The sequence below is a fragment of the Vigna unguiculata genome, chromosome 1 (genome assembly GCF_004118075.2).
Source record: "Vigna unguiculata cultivar IT97K-499-35 chromosome 1, ASM411807v1, whole genome shotgun sequence".
Classification (NCBI taxonomy): domain Eukaryota; kingdom Viridiplantae; phylum Streptophyta; class Magnoliopsida; order Fabales; family Fabaceae; genus Vigna; species Vigna unguiculata.
The window spans coordinates 10,581,537-10,602,284 of record NC_040279.1 but is presented as its reverse complement, the minus strand read 5'-3'; the positions used below and the strand labels follow the sequence as shown (position 1 = coordinate 10,602,284).

The window sequence follows — 20,748 nt, the reverse complement described above, 5'->3', positions numbered from 1 at the left end:
AGTACATCCATCGCATGGGACCAACTAGTTTTGCTAGAATTCATGCTGAATTGGTAATATATTTCTACTTATGTCATCGTATGTTTTATATCTAATGCAAAATATGCTAATTGACCTTTTGCTTATTGTAGCGTACCAAGAAAGAGGTAGGAGAAAAAGTTACTCAAGCTGAAATGTTTATTACAACTCGTCAACGTCGAGAAGGCCGAAAAGGAAAAGAATTGGATGAAGAAACACATAATGCTATTGTATGTTTACAATTCATTGTATAGATTCCTTTTTCTCAATATAAATAAATCTCCTTTATTCATTGGATAGATCTACATAATGATTTTTTATTTTTGTTTTATTAGATTAAACTTCAAGGTTCCATTCAAAACTCAAGTGATTCTGCAGAACAAACATTTAAATCACTGTTTGGAAAAGAAAAGCCTGGGAGGGTACGTTGTTACGGAAAGACTATGACACCATCACAATTTAGGAAAAATGAAGAAATTAGTGCCATCAAGAAAGAACATGCAAACGCAATTAGTGGTATGGCAAAGGAAATACAAGATCTACGAGCAATTGTAAATTTTGTGGTAAGGCAACAAAATCCAGATTTAGATGAAGAGGACTTAAATAATATGATGGCACACGTTTTAGGTAAAGAAAGTAGTGCAACAGGGCCATATTCATCTGCATCAACCCATGATCCGCGGGTAAAGAAAGTTTTTAATTGTACTTCCATCATTAATATCAATGTAAAATACCCAAAAGTTTAATACTAAATAGGATATGGTTAGGATGTTGCAATAACTACTTATTGATGCTTTAGACTCTTAGCAACTAAAATATTGGTATTTTGTGCTTATTAGGTGTTACATTAGATTAATACTATACTATAAACTCTCAAAACATGTTTGTTATTTAACATCTATGATACATTATGTAAGAGAAGAATCATGATGAGTATAATGTTACATGTCTCTACTTCACTCATGAACATGCATTTGTTGGAACTTAGAAATGATTGAAAACATGTGATTGAATGCACATTTACATGTTAAATTTGACTTAATTAACTTGTTATAATGTATAATATGTTGGAAAAATGTGATAATATATTTTGTTGTTGTTTGTAGCTAGAAGACAATGAAGATCATGAAGGCTATGAAGATTATGAAGACAATCTTATAGAATAATGATCTTTGTTATATAGTTAAGAAACATTAGACATATTATATTTTAGCTTTCTAGCTAAAACTTTGAAAGGTTCATCCTTAATAATGACTTCAAGATAGTTATTTTAATAGTTTGCATTCTAACATTGAAATATATGAATGAATGACATTTAATATGCATTCAATTATGAATATTTTGTGTAAGAATATTGTTTGAGGTGTTGATTATTGTGGTGTCTAATTGTATAATATTGTGATTTGAAGAGGTACACTTTTTTCACATTGAACTTTTCTATAAAAAATAGATATAAATAAATAATATATTTACACATATAATATAATATAATATAATATAGTATATATACATATAAATAAAATATACTTATATATATATATATATATATATATATATATTTACACATATACATATAATATAATATAATATACATATAATATATATACATAATAATATAATATAATATATATAATATATACGTATAAAACAAATTAATCATTTAACTAGTGAGATCTTTTATAAACAAATTTATAACATTATAAATTTATAAAAATTTAAAAGAAATATATATATATATATATATATATATATATATATATATATATATATATATAAAAGCATAAAATATCTACGCATATACATATAATATATATACATAATAATATAATATATATTATTATATTTATATTATTATATAATATAATATAATATATACTTAAAATAAATATATATCTATAAAAATATATATATATATATATATATATATATAAACATAAGATATCCACACATATAATATATATACATAGTAATAATAATATAATATATAATATAATATAATATATATAAATAATTATATATATATATATATATATATATAAACATAAGATATCCACACATATAATATATATATATACATAGTAATATTATATAATATAATATAATATAATATAATATATATATATATATATATATATAACATATTTCTCATTCTCTTTGTTTTTTGTTATACACTTTGTTTACTCTCTCAATTGTCTGGTTTGTTTTTCAAGATTTAATTTTGAAGGTAATTTTTCTTCTTCTTATTACATAATTTTTACTCTCTGTACATGATTATGTTCAAATAGGTGTTCCTCAATTTCATTCTATAGAATAATTTTTAGGTTACACATTTGATTATCTTTATTTATTTATTTATTTTCATGAAAATGTTTGACTCTTATTTTGTAGCTCTTCTTTTTGTTACTTTGGTTATACACTTTTTTACTCTCTTTTAATTGTTTGGCTTGTTCTTTAAGGTTTAAGCAGATATTCAAGGTACTTTTCCTTTTATCATAATCTTAATTATACATTTTTTTTTTCCGTTATGTTATGTTCAAATGGATATTCTCAAATTTGGGTCACACATTTAATTATCTTTACTCCTTTATGATAATGAATCTGATGAAGAAGGTACATTATATTCTAGTAATTAAAATTTTCAATTTCAATTATTATATCATATCTAATTTTTCATATTTTTTCTATGTATAGGTGGATCGAATGCAAATGAAACCACTGATCATTTGTAAAATTAATAAATATTTTGGTTATTATAAAATTTTAGTAATGTGTAATTTTTTAGCTTTTATATAATTATTTGAATTTTATTTAGTTGTTATTTGATACTTTAATTTGAGATTTATACTATTATAATATTTTTCTTAATATTTGACATCATGAAAATCAAAAAGAGTATGTTATTTTAATATTGAATATTTTGATAGTATCATGATTCCGTTGGTGTGATTTTTAAATTTTTTTTATAAAAAATATTTAATTGATATATGGAACAATAAAAAAAATGGGTATGAGTATGGGTATAAGAAAATACCCGTTACCCGGTGGGGATGGGGATGGGTCAAAAGTTGTATACCCGTTGGGTTTGGGGATGGGGATGAGGATGAATTTTTATTATGGGGATGGGGATGGGATCATGATACCCGTACCCGCCCCGCCCCGTTGCCATCCCTAATTATAAGGATATTAAGCCACGATTTTAACAATGTTGTCGTACTGAAAACCGTGGCCTAATGCCTACAACAATGGCCACTTAGACTACGGCTAAGAAACTGTTGTCTAAACTTTAGCCCACGATTTTTACGATTTAGGCCATAGTTTTGTGGTGTTGTCTAAAATACTTTTTGTTGTAGTGTTATATTATAGTAACATTTATAAATTTTTATCAAAATAAATTATAAAGTTATGATATATATATATATATATAATAGTTATTATAAATAATTTAATTTTTGTTTTACATACAATTGATTATAACTATTTAACAAAAGCACTTTCAAATTTTAAAGGTAGTCTTTTTAAATAATGCAAAATGTATGTTAATAAATTCAAAAATACACAAAAAAGTAAAAGAAAGTAAAAAAAATGTCCATCAAACAATAGTTAAATTATTCTATTTATATTATTAAATCTTATAGAAAAAACACTTTTTATTTTGATAGATAGTTTTTTTATGTAATGAAAACTAAAATTTAATTAATAAATATAAAAGTATAAAAAGTATAAAATTTTTATTCCAAACAATAAATTATAAATCCAAATTTAAATTTTCATTAGTAATTATTATAGCTGATAAATTATGATTACTAATGGTTTATACTTTAATTGGTAAATTTCTATTATAAGTAAATGGTAATTACTGCAAGTATTTTCATATAAATTTTCCAGGAAAAGGAATTATTTTCCAAACTTTGTGTTCAGAAGGAACCCCGTGGACACCAATTAGCAACATTATTCTCTCTCCTCCGCGGGGTTAGTAGGGTCCACTCCTGACTGAGCGAGAACCAAAACTCACATTTGACATTCATCTCTTTCAAATCCCATTCTGAACCAAATTTCAATTCCACCAAAACCCTAATTTCCTCTCTCTCGGGCCCTGAGATCTTTTCGTTTTGGGATTTTCTCCACCATCAGCAATGGTCTGTTTTCTTATCTTCTCCGATTTCTGTTTTGTTCGCGTCTGAATTTGTTTTTAACTATATAGTTACACAAATTCTCTATCCATGGTTTGTGATTATTTTTGGTTATATATTCATGTAGAAATTGTTTCTTGCCATCATACCCTTTGAGTCTCCCTTTTAACGGTTTGAGAATTTCTTTTGGCTATTGGAATGTAAGGACTTGGATGTTGTAATGATTAACAAGATGCTTTTAAGACGTGTTAGATATTAGATTTGAACTTATTTATGATGTGTATTATGATATGGGTCATGTTAATATAAGCTATTTTGTTGTTCTTATTTGAGCTACAGCACAAATTGGGGAGAGGTCATCGCGACAAACTCCAGCAGTTCATAACAATAACTGGAGCCAGGTGATCTTAGAGCTGCCTATGATTTATTTATTTTTTATTTCATTTAAAGGTTTTAAATTACAATTAGGATGTGATTTTATAAATAGTGTGTAATTGAACTATGCTTCTTTTAATATCATGTGTCCTTAGGACGTAGGTTATGGGTTTTCAATCCAAGGAACCTCAAACATTTTCAGATAAAAAACAGAAACATACTTATAGACATTCAATCTTTGGTTGAGCACACTAAGTGGGTATATCTATGTTTCTGTTTTTGATCTGAAAATGTTTCATTTTCATTGGCTTGATTACTTTTTCTGATATTGACAGGGAAGCTGTGATCATTCTGAACATAGTTTTATATCAATTATACTTGTTATTTGTTTCTTGCTTCTGCTGAACTTTTTTTTTTTTTTTTTTTTTTGTGGGCATTACTTTTGAATTTATATGATGCAAGTCAATTGCATCCTTAACTTCTGACATATTTGAGAACTATTTTTTTTCGCATTTTCAGTGAGAAAACAGCACTGCAGGCTCTGAAGGCTAGTGATTGGCATATTGAACGAGCATTTGATTTCTTTTATAGCCAACCCCAGCTTAAAACATTTACTGATTCTAGACACTTAGAGGAGCTATACAATAGATATAAAGGTTAGTAACGGATGTGGAAATAAATTTGAGACACTAATCTTTTTAAATGGTCTGGTAAAGCACAGCAACCTATTGATCTGAAAACATGAAAGATGACTAAAAAAGGTGTATTTTCTATAAAATTCTTATCAACCATGAATGATTTTTCTATTACTTGAGGTTTCACTTTGTGAGTAACAAGTAAATTAGGTTACATAGTTTGTTGTTATTTGAGAAGCATGAATGTTTCCTCCCTATTTAAATTTAATTACTTCTTTTTAATTAAACTTGGAAGCATTAATAGAGTATATCATGGAAATTAGCATCAATTCCCCAATGTTGCTGTTCCCTTACCTGAGCATAAAGTATGTTGGATATGAGATCCAATAACTTTTGCACGTGAGCTTACATTAAAGAATTTGGTCAACACAGTTTATATTTTGGCCGAGATGGATATGGTTACCAATCATTGGAGCATTGTATATTATGCCTGTCTTCTAATCCTTTACTGCTCTAATTTCTATACAGATCCATATGTTGATATGATTTTGGTAGATGGCATCACTCTCCTGTGCAATGATATCCAGGTTCTTTGTCTCTGAATGCAAATTAATTTTATCGATGTCTTGATTTATCAATTTCCAGCGTTCTTAGTTTTGATTCTTTTACAAGGTTAAGATAGTTTTTGTTTGAAGTCTAATTGATATTTGAGTCTACTTTTCCTTTGCAGGTGGATCCTCAAGATATAGTAATGGTATGGATATGATTCAAACATTATTTCATTTCTGCATTGTGCTAATTGTTTGGGTTTCTTTCCCCGTAATCCTATGTATAGAAGACTGCTATTTAAATAGTGAGTGATTATCGATGTTACAGACACTCGTTTCATTAGGATGATTATTGTGAAAATATTGGAAGTAATTATGGTTATTCAAGGTTGCCTTTATTTTCTTGCTAGTTATATGTGCGTGGCTAATAAGTTATGATAGATGGAATGCAGAGATGGAGTATGGATTCTCTACTGATTTTTTGGCGCTGTCCCTCTGCTGCCCCATCAAGATTTTAGTATATAAAAAAAGTTTTTGATATATTTTAAAATATCAAATTCAATGTACATCAATGTATTCGGAAGGCACAACAGACAACACTAAAAACACAAGAGAATCCAAATTCTGCAAAGCTGTCTAAAGCTTGTTTCACCATCAGTTATTTTCCTTCATGTAAAAGCTCTAAATTTAAGAGCTGACAAATATTAGCTAGAACAAGGTAAGACTGTTTCAAGGAAAGAAAGCAAAGAATAATAAGGCTGGCTGATCTGTGTAACTGGGTGATGATTGGTTCCTGTTCGATGGAAACTAAATATGCAATAATTGTAAATGAAAAGTTTATAATTAAATGAGTAATTATTGAAAATAGAATTAAATGCGATGGAGCGAACTTGGTTGAACAATGAGTGTATGTAGATGGTTTGAGAATGCTTTAGGTGACTAGGAATGTTGAAAATTTTCAGTTAGTTCTTTCATGGCACATGAAGGCTGGCACCATGTGTGAGTTTTCGAAGAAGGAGTTTATTGAAGGTTTACAATCTTTGGGGTATGTATTCTGTGATTTTGTAATGATTTTTTGTTTTCTGAAGAGACCTGTCTCAGTTGAAAACCTTAAAAATTTGTTGCAGGATTGATTCTCTGGAGAAGTTCCAAGAAAAGATACCATATATGCGCTCTGAGCTGAAAGATGAACGTATGCTCAAAAATGGTTTTAGTCATATAATTTATAATTCATTTATCACTAGAAATTATCTCCAGCAATTTTTAAAAGGTCCCTGAAATATTATCACTGTTTTTCCCTGTCCAGAGAAATTCCGTGAGATCTATAACTTTGCTTTTGGATGGGCAAAAGAGAAGGTATGGATTGACGTGTTCTTGGCCCCTCTTCTACTCTGTAACTGTAATATAGCTTAATTGCTTTTGGGCGAAATACAATATCATATGTAAGATAACCACTGTAATGAAACACGGAAGATCTCGGGAAACTGAGTCAAACTATAACAAATTTGATTTATTGATTAATAAATTTGAGTTGTCGTTCAAAATTGTTTTTTTATGTTCCTTTATTTTAAAATTTATGGTCTAGATTTTCTAAAATACTGTATGTTGAATGGCATTCAAAGATTTGGAACACCGCTTGAGGCTTTCTTACGTAGTCAATGACACTTATTAAGTGATCCCTCTTCTTCTTTCTTGCTTCTGAAGTTTTAGATATTCTTTCTTGCTACTGAGGTTTTAGATGCTGTCTATTGTTTTATTTCTATCCTTCCCCCTCAGATTTTCTGCTTCTGGTATATGATTTTTTTTTGTTAAAATAAAAATTTGATCCCTGCAAACTATATTGTTTTTTCATGTGAGTCATACATAAAAAGCCAGCATCACATCAACTTTTCAGTTACAATTTTGACAAAGGACTGGTTTGTAAACATGTATTTTCATGTAAGAACTGAATTGTAGGGTTTTTTATTATTGGGACCAAAACAAAAAAAGTGTATCAAATGCAAGGTCTAATTAATTAGTTTAAATTTTCAACATTGCTCATTTATGGTGACTGGAATTAGTTAATATTCATTAGCAGAAAATTCTTTACTAGTGATGAAAACCTATCCAATTCTTGTGGATATGCTGGGGTTGCTTGTTGTTCTTCACTAATATTGAAGTATTTATTATTATTATTATTATTATTATTATTATTATTGTTGTTGTTGTTGTTGTTTATGATTAATAGTATTGCATTTCATTCTTTTGGTGGACCCACTTACTGTGTCAAGTAGTGGGAACTTTCAATGCTTAGTTACCTGGAAATATACATGTTCTAGAATGTATTTCATGTTGAATAGTCTATATTAATGACTTAATAGTCTGAGGACCATGGGGTTTTTATTTCATTCACTATCAGTAATAGAAATGATGTTAACATTCTCTGCTTGATTGTACAAGATCTTGGAAATGAGGGTGCAAAATGGGTTAGTGTTCTAATAGGTCTTTGTTATTAATGAATGAAAAAATAATAGTAACTTGCACAGAATAGAAAAGAAATGCTGACAAATTAGAGTCAAGCTCCCCCTAGTCAGCTTGGTACTCTGGACTACCAATTCTACTACCGGAATCTCCATGTGTCCCCACATGATTATCCCCTCCCTTTTTATAGCAAACTCTTGCATACATATTCTCTTTCCTCTAACTAATTCAATTCCCCCACCACTAGTGGTCTGCTTATTCCCTTTTTAGTCCTACGAGAGTACACCTTAAAAGGCTTTTCAATTATGGGTTGGACCTCAACAATTACACCCCATTATGAAATCAGTCTTGTACTCAAGGCAAAAGAAAGGAAATTTCTTCTTGATGGATGTGGCAGGCTCCCAAGTTGCTTCTTCTAAAAAGGTTGGGATTTTCACAAAATAATCCATTCCAAATTCCCATTGTGGCTACTGATGTGTATTTCTAGAACTGCCTCTGGTGCAATTGGTTTAGAATCTCCCACTTTTAAACTAGGGGTCTAAGGTGTTGCCATAGAACAAGTTTTGAGGAGCCTCTTTAGTTGGGAGACATGAAAGATTGGGTGTATGTCGGTTGTTTCTGGCAATTATAACTTATAGGCTACCTCTCCCATGTGTGAAACAATTCGAAAAGGGCCAAAATAGTGAGGAGACAACTTGGTGTTGATATGATGAACTACGTAATGTTGACAATTGGTTGAATTTTAACATAACTCAATCCTCGACATCATAAGTAACATTTGAGGTGATATTTCTTCTTAAGTTGCTCTTCTGCTGAAGGTAGAATTCAAGTTGTCATCATGGTCAGTCAACACTTACCACCAACAACTGACAAAGAGCTTCATCATGGTCTGTATCTTGCAACTGACAACTCTTGATACATGTTTCATTGGTGGATGTTAAAAGCGTGAAAATGCCATGGTGTTCTTTTTCATTCATCTCCAAAAGAAATTGATAGCAATCCTTTTATAAGTTTTGGTAAATTCAGAATGGCCCCGAAAACTATATCATGAAATTCAGCTAGAAGCAAAGGATTATCGTAGAGGCTTTTAGATAGCATAAGTCGGCCCTGTAAATATGATAGACTATCCCAAAACACATAATCAATTCAAGAATTGGAATTATATTGCAACTCATCCTAAATGCTAGACAAAACTTGATTTTGTTAGGGTTTACTTCATATTGCGGGGAAATCCACTTAATAAAAGCTAATTAAAATAAAAATAGCAGTGGATTGTGCATGCGGGGGATAAGCAAGAGGGTAATGGTCTTGCATCAAAACTACATCACTACTTGAAGCATCACAATCTATAAAGAATACTTTAGTGGCATTTGGCAAAGCTATCACACATCACAAGGAATGTAGCTAGACATTATGAGACAATTAAAAGCTAGCAATTGCCCCTCTCCTCAATGAAAGCACTTCTTCTATATGAGTCCATTAGGGGCTGGGCTATCTTACCATATGCTTAGTAAATCATCAATAGTACTCTTAGAGGTGAGCAATCACATGTGTATATCTGGACATACATGGGTAGCCCCTAATTGCTTCCACACCTAAATCAAAGTCCCTTGCTACATTAATCCATCATCTCATTGTAACATGATTGTGCTTGCCTCCAAGGCAAAGGGTAAGTCCGAAAAAGGTGGTCCAACTTTGGCTCTTGAGTATTTGGCCCATTTGAGCTGCCAACAGATTGGAGTGAATTGGATTTGATGTGTGCACTAATGGGGGTAGTATGTAGCAATGAGGTAGAACAACAAACTAAAGTGGAAGTGCTCCGACCAGATGTACTTCAAAGAGGCATGATTATCGAGCGTGTGTTCTAACTAGTTAACCATTGAAATTAATTTGCTCTAGGGGTAGGCACATTTGAGCCTTCCTGAGCCAACTAGTGGGGTCATCACCCTATGAAGGGAGAGAATTCAATGCACTTCATATAGAGATGATAGTCATCAATAATTGAGTTATGAGAAAAAAGAAGTATTGGTTACATGTAGAAGAATACTCAAGGGAATAGGGAAAACCTTTGTTAGATATTGTGAAGATACCGTTAATTACAATATCTTATGTTAGTTATAATATTATGTTTATATGGGCTTAGCCCATATTTTCTTCATTATTCTTCATTATAAATATATCACCCTATGTTTATTTTCTACACAAGGAGAATTAACCCTGCACCTAGTTTTCACTACTTTAACATGGTATCAGGGTCATGAGTTTGAGCCTATCCTAGTAAAATCTTTTGTTTATTGGGCCTATTATGCCACCTGCTATTGGATTGCTATCGAACCACCCATTAATATCTAGTTTCACGTTCGTAATGTATATATACCTTGACGTGACGGGAGTGTATTGGAAATCCCACATCGACTATATATAAGGTGAGTTTACAATATATAAAAGGGTGCAAACCTCATCTTACAAGTCAATTTTATAAGGTTGAGTTAGGCTTAAAGTTTACTTTTTATCATAGTATCAAAGCTTAGGTTCTTTGGTAGTCTTATACAAACATTTTTTTTTTGTCGCCGTCGCAATCGTCGTCATTGCTGCCGTCACCAGAGTTGCCTTTCACAAATGGTATGAGGATCGTCAAAAACCTGGTTCCACTGCTTCTGTTGCACACACACGTACATCTATTGTTGGCCTAAATCAATCTACTTCCCTTGGATCTTTGGTTCTTGACTAAGGTGCCCTGATCATATTATGGTTAATAAATCCTTGTTTTCTTCTCTATCTTCTACGGGTTGTTTACCTTCGGTTACCATGGCCTATGGATCTAAGGTCTTATTCCGTGTTGGTACTGTTAATATGTTTCCTTCTTGTCCATTGATAATGTTCTTTATGTCCTTGAGTTTCCATTTAACATATTATCCATCAGTTGTCTCATCTGTTTCCTTGATAGTGTTATTTCTTTTACCAAAAGAAGTTAGTTAGTTGGTGTTTTGTAATCTGTCTCCCTTAAATTAGGCCTTTATTAGAAAGGAGGGCAGATTTTGAGTAGTACCAAACTGGACAATTCCCAGTGTGAAAGGAGTAGACTCCTTTGTGTATAAGTTTTTCTTTTGCAATCCAATAAACTCCGGGATGAATAAAGCCCTTTTTTCCTTCTGTGATTACAGAAAGCCTAACAACTAGTTCTGTGCATTTCCCTTTTTGGCCTACGAGAATACACCTTAAAAGGCTTTTCCATTATGGGCTGGACCTCATCATGTTCTGACTCTTGAAACGAAGGGACATTAAAGTAGGATGCAAATGGTTTATTTGCCTCCAATGAGCTTTGCTATACCTTGGCAAATGTGAGACCCATGACTGACACTTGAGCATCTAGGTTTAGGTTTAAAGTCAATGTTTAATTTAGTACTGTTTTGATTCTTTCCTTTTGAATGAGTAATATTACTGGGAAACAGTAATATTCGAGTTACCTTTATTTATGCAGGGTCAAAAGTCTCTTGCATTGGATACAGCTATTGGTATGTGGCAATTATTATTTGCTGAGAAGCAGTGGCCACTGGTTGATCATTGGTGCCAGTTCTTGCAGGTAATATAATTAATTTTTTTTGATACACCTTTTTAACTTTCTTTTATTTTTTTGGTAGATCAAAAATATCTTCTAATACTCGCTCATTTTACTTCAATTGAAAATTTTGATACTACTTAGGCTCGGCATAACAAAGCAATATCTAGGGACACATGGTCTCAGCTTTTGGAGTTTGCTAAGGTAAACTAATGGACTATTATACCTATACGGTGTCCTCATGATGTGGATATACACTTCCTATCTTGATATGGATTTATTGGCGCATGAATATTTCAATGAATGCTCTCTACTTGTGTACTGTTGGTCATGCTTGCCTGAGCTCTAAGACTAATTATCTAGAATGATAGCAAGGAAAAGGATATCTGGTTGTGTCTTTTACACTTTTTCTAATTGTCTGTGGTCATTTCCTCACGGTGAAATAGTATTCAAGCTACTTTACCTTGAATCATAGTTCTTTCTTCTAGTGTGACTGCTGGGGTTTATTCTAGGGTTATTATTGCCTTTTTTAATTTGTTTTGGGAATAAAGTGGAAATGTGGGGCAAACAGGAAGTAAACTGGAATATGAAATATGCTGTATGAATATTATTAGGGTTAAACGCTTTTACTGGCAAATCAAAAAGTTCTCACGATACTTTTTCAAACGAAACCACGATCTTATTGCATTTGACATCAATTGTTGCTGTAGTAATATCCGCAAGAAGAAGTCTACGATGTTGAAATTTTATTTTTCTAGTCTCCATCCTTGGTTTTGCTGCAATTTTTTGAAAAACAGAAAGATAATGAATGTCAAATCTTAGTTTTTTCTTAGTATCTGATAAGTTATACATGGGGAATATGTTTTCTTTAGGATGTGAAACGTGAGTTTTTCTACTCCAATATGCAGAAATATATTTCCAATAGTATTACAAATGCTTCTTCTTTCTACTCCCAACCCTAAAAGAGTAGCCAGGATATAAAAGACCTCTATTGGGTTTGGTTTTTACTGCTGACAAATTAGTATTATTATAAGCCATTTGAGTCGTAAAACTTTATCTTTATTCTTCTTGGTCGCCCACCACTTGATTTAGAGGAACTCTTTTTTGATTGTACTGTTTTTGGAAGTTACAACGCTGGTGCTTTTATCATAGTAAGTTGTTTAGTTTTATGAAGTAACATAGAACCCACTAATATATTTGTCATGTTCTTTGCAGACTGTTGGTTCAAATTTATCTGATTATGATGCTGAAGGTGCCTGGCCATATCTAATTGATGAATTTGTGGAATATCTGAACGAGAATGGAGTCATCCAAAATGGTCTCATCAACGATTCTAGTCTAAAACGGTGATGCATTCAGATTTCAGTAAATGGCTATTTAAGAGAATTTGATTGGTCTCTTGTGATGAGTTGTGCCATTCTGTGATTAAACTCCTCTTTGTTATTAAGTGGGATTCAGTCCATAATTCAAAAGAGGACATGGCTGCTAGAGCAAACTCATTCTTGCTAACAAGTAGTAGCATCGTTTGAGATTTTGTTGATATGGAATATGAATTTCCTTGGGAGTATTGTGGAATTAGTAACGGGAGCCTACTGATTCCACAGTGTTATAGTTTCTGGTCTCTCTTTATTTAATAATTAATTCTTGTACGATGTCTTGTTATATAAGAGACTTGTGTGATTGTGATTGGCTATCCTTGTTTCTGATCTACTTTCATCTTGTAAAATATGGCACCACGATATTAAAACATTCATGAAATACAGAAAGGGGGAATGGAACTATTGTGTGGTTTGTTTTCCTTTGAAGTATTCAGCACAGTTTCTTGCATTATTGGTTTTATATGCTCTTGTGTGTTTATCTTTATTTGGTTATTTAAAACTGCTCTAGATATGACACAAATACATAATATTTGAGGGGTAATATGAAAGACTTTTAGGTTCAAGGGACTTAGTAAATATATATATATATATATATATTTTTGAAAATTACTTATTTAAGAATTATAATTTTATAGATTAATACAGCTGATTACGGGATATGGGTGGAAGTATGATTTTATTACTCTTGGAGTACCGAAGAGGTTGCCTTGTTTTGACCACGTGGTCTTGTATATTTGAGTTCATACGTTTGAATGTATGGTTTTATGGATATGGATAATTTATGAAACAGATAGTGCGGGAATATCAATTTCTTTGTTATGGTTGGAAACAACAAAAGGAAATCAGTATTTGTTTAGCTAAAAATATATATTTTGTCCTTATGTTTTATAAAAATTATACATAAGGAAGTTATATTATATTTTGTTATATAGTATAGGAACAATATTTTACATAACTTTATAAAGTATAGGAACAATATTAAAAACTAATATTTAAATGTAGTTTGAGAATGATGAACATATTTAAATTTTTCTTAAATATGGTGGGAACATTAGAAAACATACATTTTTGTATTTTTATTGAAAAACACTTTTATGGAACTAGCATTAGAAATGGCCTTGATTAAGCCATTGGTCTATTGGCTCAATAACTCTTTTACAACTTTACTTTATGTTTGGACGAAGAATTTCAACAATTTCAAAAAATTGAAATACATTGTATTTGAATTATTTATAATTAAATTTCCTTAATTTCTTAAATAGTTTGTTTGGGTGGAATAATTGAATTGTTTTATATATTAATTTTTTCGTTTGGATAAACTAATTTAATTCTAGTTGACTTTTGATCTGGGTTAACTCCCAAAGATTCAACTTGGGTTGACTAAGCTTGATCTGTAGTTCGAGTCGTGTCAATCTTCAACTAGGATTGATTGATTTCAATCTTAAGTCTTTTTAGTCATTTGACATTGTTAAGGGAGGAATAATTTATCCCTTTACCCATTTCTTATATTTATAGTACATATAATTTATCTTTATAAAAAATAGAATATCTTATGTCAATTTCTTTTAAATAACAAATTAGAAAATATACACTTTAGACCATAATATGCATCTTTATAAAAGTATGTTTTATTTGAAGACAAATTTAGCATTATAGATTAGACAATTTGTTCATGTATTGATAAGACAAATCTAGCAATATAGACAAGCTTGTCCATAAACAAATTAGACAACTATATTGATGGCATATTAGATGAGTTTGTCTATTAATTAATTAAATGAGTTTCACAATACATATTTCTTGAGTATGAACATACATTTATTAGATGAGTATTTTCATATACTAATTAGTCGGGTCTAATCATATACTGATTAGACGAGTTTGTTCGTATATTGATTATACAAGTTTAGCAATAAACACTAACAATACATATTAGACGAGTATGTCCATATACTAATTAGACAAGTATAGTAAAAAACATTAAATGAGTTTAACAATACACATTAGATGAGTTTATCCATACATTAATTAGACGAGTATAGTAAAAAAATAAACAAGTAACCTGCATTGTGTGGATTTGCCTCAAAATGTGCGCATACCTTATGATATGTTCACTAACATGAATATTGTATAGATTTGTCATTAATTAAGTTTACTTTTAAGATGATCTTTCACCAGTTCTCAATTATGTATGACAACTTTAGTTACTTGAATTTAGTTTCAGTTGTTGTTTTAATTATATGCATTTGCTATTAAATTTTTTAATAGACTTGTACTTAGAAATTAGAGATTATAAAATTGTGTTACCTTTTATAAGAAATAGGCTTGTATAATTTATTATTTCTAATAATTTAATTAAATATAAATAAGGTTATTAAAATCACGTACCATGGTATTTTACATGCTATAACTAATGGAGAAAATTACAGAAAAAATAATTTCTTATGCAGGTCGTCTCACATGCTTGCCTGCTAAAGGTTATGTTGTGCGAGTCAGAAAAATTAATTCTCATTTCTTATGTGAGACAGCCCGATACACAGACTAGACGAGTTTATTAATATACATTAAATAGGTCTTACAATACACATTAGACAAGCATGAACATACACTGATTATGCGAGTTTGACCATACTCGGATTAGAAGAGTTTAATAACAAACACTATATGAGTTGTCCATAAATTGATCACACAAGTAATTAGACGAGTCTAGCAACATAAGACAAGTAATTAGACGAGTCTAGCAACATTAGACAAGTTAGTCCATACATAGAATAGACAAATCTATTAATTCACATTAGACGAGTTTGTCTACTCATTGATTAGACGAGTGATTAGATGAGTTTGAACATACATTGGTTAGAAGAGTCTCAAAATACATTGATTATACGAGTTTAACAATACGCATTAGATCGATTTGTCTATACATTGATTTGTATTTCAAATGAAAATACTCTACATATTTTTGCATAGTCTATCCTTTATAATTTAAAGAGTGCACTTTATATTTTTATACACATGTTATATCCTTTGTATTTTTATAAAGTCTACTATTTACATTTTTATAAAGATATTGAATTTCTAAACTTGCAATCATTTTGTATTCAAAACTTAATTATAAACTTAAAAATATTTACTATTTCTTTTCTCAACCTCTAAATCTCTTTTAATATAATATATATTTGCTAACATAAAAAGAACACATACAAACACCAAATAAGCACAATTTTAAAACTAGTTAATATATAAAATAGATCGAGAAAACACAAACATAATTAAGTATGTGAATTCACCTAATTTACCGATCTATGATAGATTGAGTCTGATTATGAAAATTTTCATTTATCAAAAATTAAGTAAGAGTTTATTCATTTTTTATCTCAACCCATGATTACTCAGATGATGTAAAATGAATTGACACTCTTAATTAGAATCAAATATTATTTAAAGTTAAAGTTCATCTAGCCATTTCTAATATCCAAAACGAGCAGTAAAAGTTATATCTATCAACAATTTATATAATCTGAGGCGTGACCCTAATCCATTATTAATTTAGAATAGACAGTGAAGCAAAGAAAGAAAAAGACAAAAGTTGGGATGGATATAGAAACAATTTTACAAGAGGGAAAAGTTTATTTTATTTTCTTTTTCTTTAAAATACAACAAAAGAAGCAAAAAAATCACGAAGAAAATTCTGATCGAGAGTCTCCATCATGATTCACTGTCATGATAGTTGGCGATGAAGCATGATGCACAATGCGATGTGATGCTATTTCATGGGTAACATCCAACAAAATGTGTCACTATGATTTGATGATTCATACGCGCGTGAAGCGTTTGTAGAAAACTGAAGATTAGAAAATTGAAGTTTAGTCCCTTCAGGGGTTGTTCTGGTGATTAACGTTGGTTCTTGTGAGTAACAATTCAAGGCAAAGAGTTTAAATCACAATACGCGTTTTCTTTTTCCATGCATGTCCTGTATGAAAATGCGTTGGTACTAGGTCAATCATCCAAATTATGTTGCCACATATAAAGTAGAAACCATTCGGTGTTGCTTTCTTTTCAACCTCGAAAATCATAATTTATTTTGAACCAAAACAAAGAATACGATAGGATTGTTTCGATATGTGCAAAGTTTAATATTACTTAGAGGGGAAACTAAATTTTTTTTATATTTATTTATTTTATTTTTCTTCTAATTTATCAGGACGTCCTTTAAAAAATAAAATTGTAATAAATTCATCGGGTTTAAAGTCCATAAAATATCCAACTCTGAGTATTTTTAAGGATTTAATTATAACAGTTATATATATAGTAATATTTTTAAAGATTTGTAAGTTAGTATTTAAGTACTATTATAAATTAATATGATTTATAATTACCGCTGAAAACACATGCACTTTGTATATGTATGTTTATTTTTTTAATAACAAAAAATAATAAAATTATTATTATTATTATAATTATAAAAATATATATAAATAATTTTTATATTTTTTATTGTAGATAAATTTAAATTATTTTGCAGGTAATTTGTTACTACAAAAAGTCATTTTAATTTAAAAAAAAATGGTCAAATAAAAAATTGATTAAATGTAAAACAATGACCACTTAAAAAGTAAAATTGGTATGACATTATTTTAGTTTTAGAAAAATAATTATTAAAAGGATAAAATAAAAAGAAAATGTGTATACCTAAAAGAAAAATCACCTCTATATAATGGTATATATTAAAAATTTATTTCATAGATATAAAAAACCAACAAATACAAGAAGTAACACATAACCTATATTTTACGATTTATATTTTTGGATAACTCAATTCCCCAATCCTTAATTTGCTATGAAAGAAATCACTTAATTGCATTTGTTGAGAGGGACTTAGTTTGTTTGAACCATGTACAACTAGTGGTTATCAATTAGAGTGTGAGTACTATCAAAGCTTTAAGTTGATAAAAATTCAGATTGCATCAAATTAGACGTTGTTCCTACAAGAATATAAAATCCAAGTATATGAGTACTATTTAATTAAATTAGAACATTACTAAAAGAAAGAACTTGATTGATTTACATTTTTTAAAATATAAATTAAGTTGAGACGTATAAAATTAAAGAAATTTACTTAAGATTTTTCTATAAAAATAAAAATAAAGCATAATTTAACCAATATTGTATTAGAAGTTAGTCCATGCACGTACATCAGATATTACGTAGCGTATGAATGCTTAATGATGCAAAAGAAGGTTGGACCACTAAATAAATAGTAGGCGAGTTTTGTGGTCAATTCTATTGTCTTTGACACATGTAAAAATGGGTTAGATAACGTAAATTAATAAAGTAGTTACCAAATTATAAAGCCAGGCCTTTTATATTTTCTTAAGGGATACGTAACGTATTATTCTCTGCATTTTGTCTCTTTCATTGTATAAAGACTTGACTAAGAGAGAGGGAAAAACCAAAAATAAAAATAAAAACTTAGACAAGAAAAAATAAAACGGTTAATAAATGGAATAAAATAGCCATTCATGTATGTAGTTGATGATGCTGCACTCCATGTGCAATGTGCGAGTATCGTGGTTGATTGGGTAAAAGATGTTTTATTCTAACCAAATATCACATCAAAGAATAAAAACAAATTAGATTAAATAATTTATGCTATTTTAATTCTTTTTTATTTTTATTCGCTTGTCTTTCATTTTTAATCTTTTAAGAAATTTATTGCATTTTAGGTATTTTGGGCTTGTAGGTGGAGTTTAAGGATTTAAAATAAATCTTTGTCGGATTAGGATTGTTTTGATGTGTTATGATCATTGATGAGAGTTTGCTATGTGTAAAGTAACCTGTGTGAGGTAAAGTTTGTGGAAAACACTTTCAAAATTTAGGAACGTTTATCTAAGTAAGGGGAAGCTATTTTTAAATTTAAAAATATAGTGCTATATATATATATATATATATATATATATATATATATATATATATGATGAGTTGTGATATGTGTGTGATGCTAGAATGTTATAATTTGTTGTGCAGAGAAAGATTTGAAATGATATTAGTAGGTGAGTAAAAATTTGAATTGATATATTATATGTAGTAGGAATGAAATTGTGTGATTTGGTTTAATTGAGTGAAAATTTGTGTAGTGTGTTGATATGTGATAAAAGGGCCGTGTAAGATTGGGCATATATTATGTTAGGTTAGAAGCTAAAAATATGTTTTGAATTATTATGTGATTATTTCGATATAATGTTTTGGTTGAATTGATATTGTTGGTTGTGAAGCTAGTTTGAATTGGTTAGGATTATTCAATTTGATCCATCTGATGGTTATTTTGAACTAAAACAAGACATTTTAAACTACAAAGAAACTAATGTTACATAGATAGTCAAGTTGGACAACCTATTCAAGTCAAATTGGGGGTTAAAAATTTGATACAATGCTGGGCGGTACCACAAAACTATTAGGTGCCATTCATGGGAACCTTGACGGTGAGAACTAGAGGTGTAGAGCATCACACGCTACCCTGGGATCGTTGAACACTCCCAAGTTAGTGGTTCTAATGGTCCATGGTGTCAGGCGCCACTTTGGGACTAGGGCATCAAGCATTAGGTGTAGGGGTTAGGAGCCACCTTGTTTTTGGGTTTTGGATACTCTTAGAAAAATTTGATGCTCGTTTTGTTAACTATCGGATCGGGTTAAAATTTGGATAGTTGGTCCAAGGCATATGGTTCTTTGTTTTGAACATTTGTATTGCCAATTAATGGTTTATGGTTAGAGAAATATATCTTGCAGTTTGGATATACTAAATAAAAATATTTGTAATATAATATTATGGTTATGTAATAAAATAAAGGGTTAAGTATGCTTTTAGTCCCTGAACCTTAACCCAAAATTGGAATTCGTCCCTGGCCGAAACTTTGATAAATTTTGGTCCCTAAACTTAAAAAATGAATGAATATAGTCCTTTTAACTCAATTTTGTTAACTTTTTTCTTAGGTTTCGAACGTATTTCTCAGTAAATATTGAGCCGAGAATGTGTCAAATGACGTAAACAACTCCAATATTAACATGAAACACATTCCACATGTTAAAAAAAGTCAACGTAATTGGGTTAAAAGGATTATATTCATTCATTTTTAAAGTTTAGAGACCAAAATTTATCAAAGTTTCGACCAGGGATGAATTCCAATTTTTGACCAAAGTTCAGGGATTAAAAACATACTTAACCCTAAAATAAATGATGTATTATTAATATTTCAATTTAATTAAATGACATGTGATGAGTTTGAATGGAAATAAGATACATATGTATGAAATGTAATAATTATAGATGAAAAGAAAGGCATGAGATGTGTGAATGATGTATATACTCTATTTTTGTTAAAAATCTGTTTTGTTTGATATGAATGTTTTGGAATGAGAGTGTACTGATTTCCTGGTAGGAATGCTACTATTTGGATGTTGTGTGGAGTGTATTGATGTCATGGTTTGAAGTGAGACTATCCTGACTCAATTAAGTAAATAGACTCACATAGAGAAAGATACTTATAGTGAGGGTTGGGTGAGGTCCTCGTTGAAAGATTTGGCATTGAGGGTTAAATTTACAAAGATGTGATTTACCTTGTTATACTCCTTGGTATGAATGTGGCC

General features: G+C 30.0%; 2 protein-coding genes across 2 annotated transcripts; both read left to right on the top strand.

Moving 5' to 3' along the window:
- LOC114188083 lies at nt 1-1,184 on the top strand. Its single transcript, XM_028076603.1, has 4 exons — nt 1-53; nt 132-248; nt 354-701; nt 1,125-1,184. The coding sequence occupies exons 1-4, from the start codon at nt 15-17 to the stop codon at nt 1,182-1,184; spliced, it is 564 nt and encodes a 187-aa protein (XP_027932404.1). The 5' UTR covers nt 1-14.
- A 2,739-nt stretch (nt 1,185-3,923) lies between these two features.
- On the top strand, nt 3,924-13,542 carry LOC114184665 (DCN1-like protein 2). Its single transcript, XM_028071982.1, has 11 exons — nt 3,924-4,154; nt 4,488-4,549; nt 5,043-5,179; nt 5,687-5,745; nt 5,889-5,912; nt 6,669-6,751; nt 6,834-6,898; nt 7,013-7,062; nt 11,648-11,749; nt 11,870-11,929; nt 12,941-13,542. Exons 1-11 carry the CDS (start codon nt 4,152-4,154, stop codon nt 13,073-13,075), a joined length of 780 nt encoding a protein of 259 aa, XP_027927783.1. The 5' UTR covers nt 3,924-4,151; the 3' UTR covers nt 13,076-13,542.
- The last annotated feature ends 7,206 nt before the right edge of the window (nt 13,543-20,748 follow it).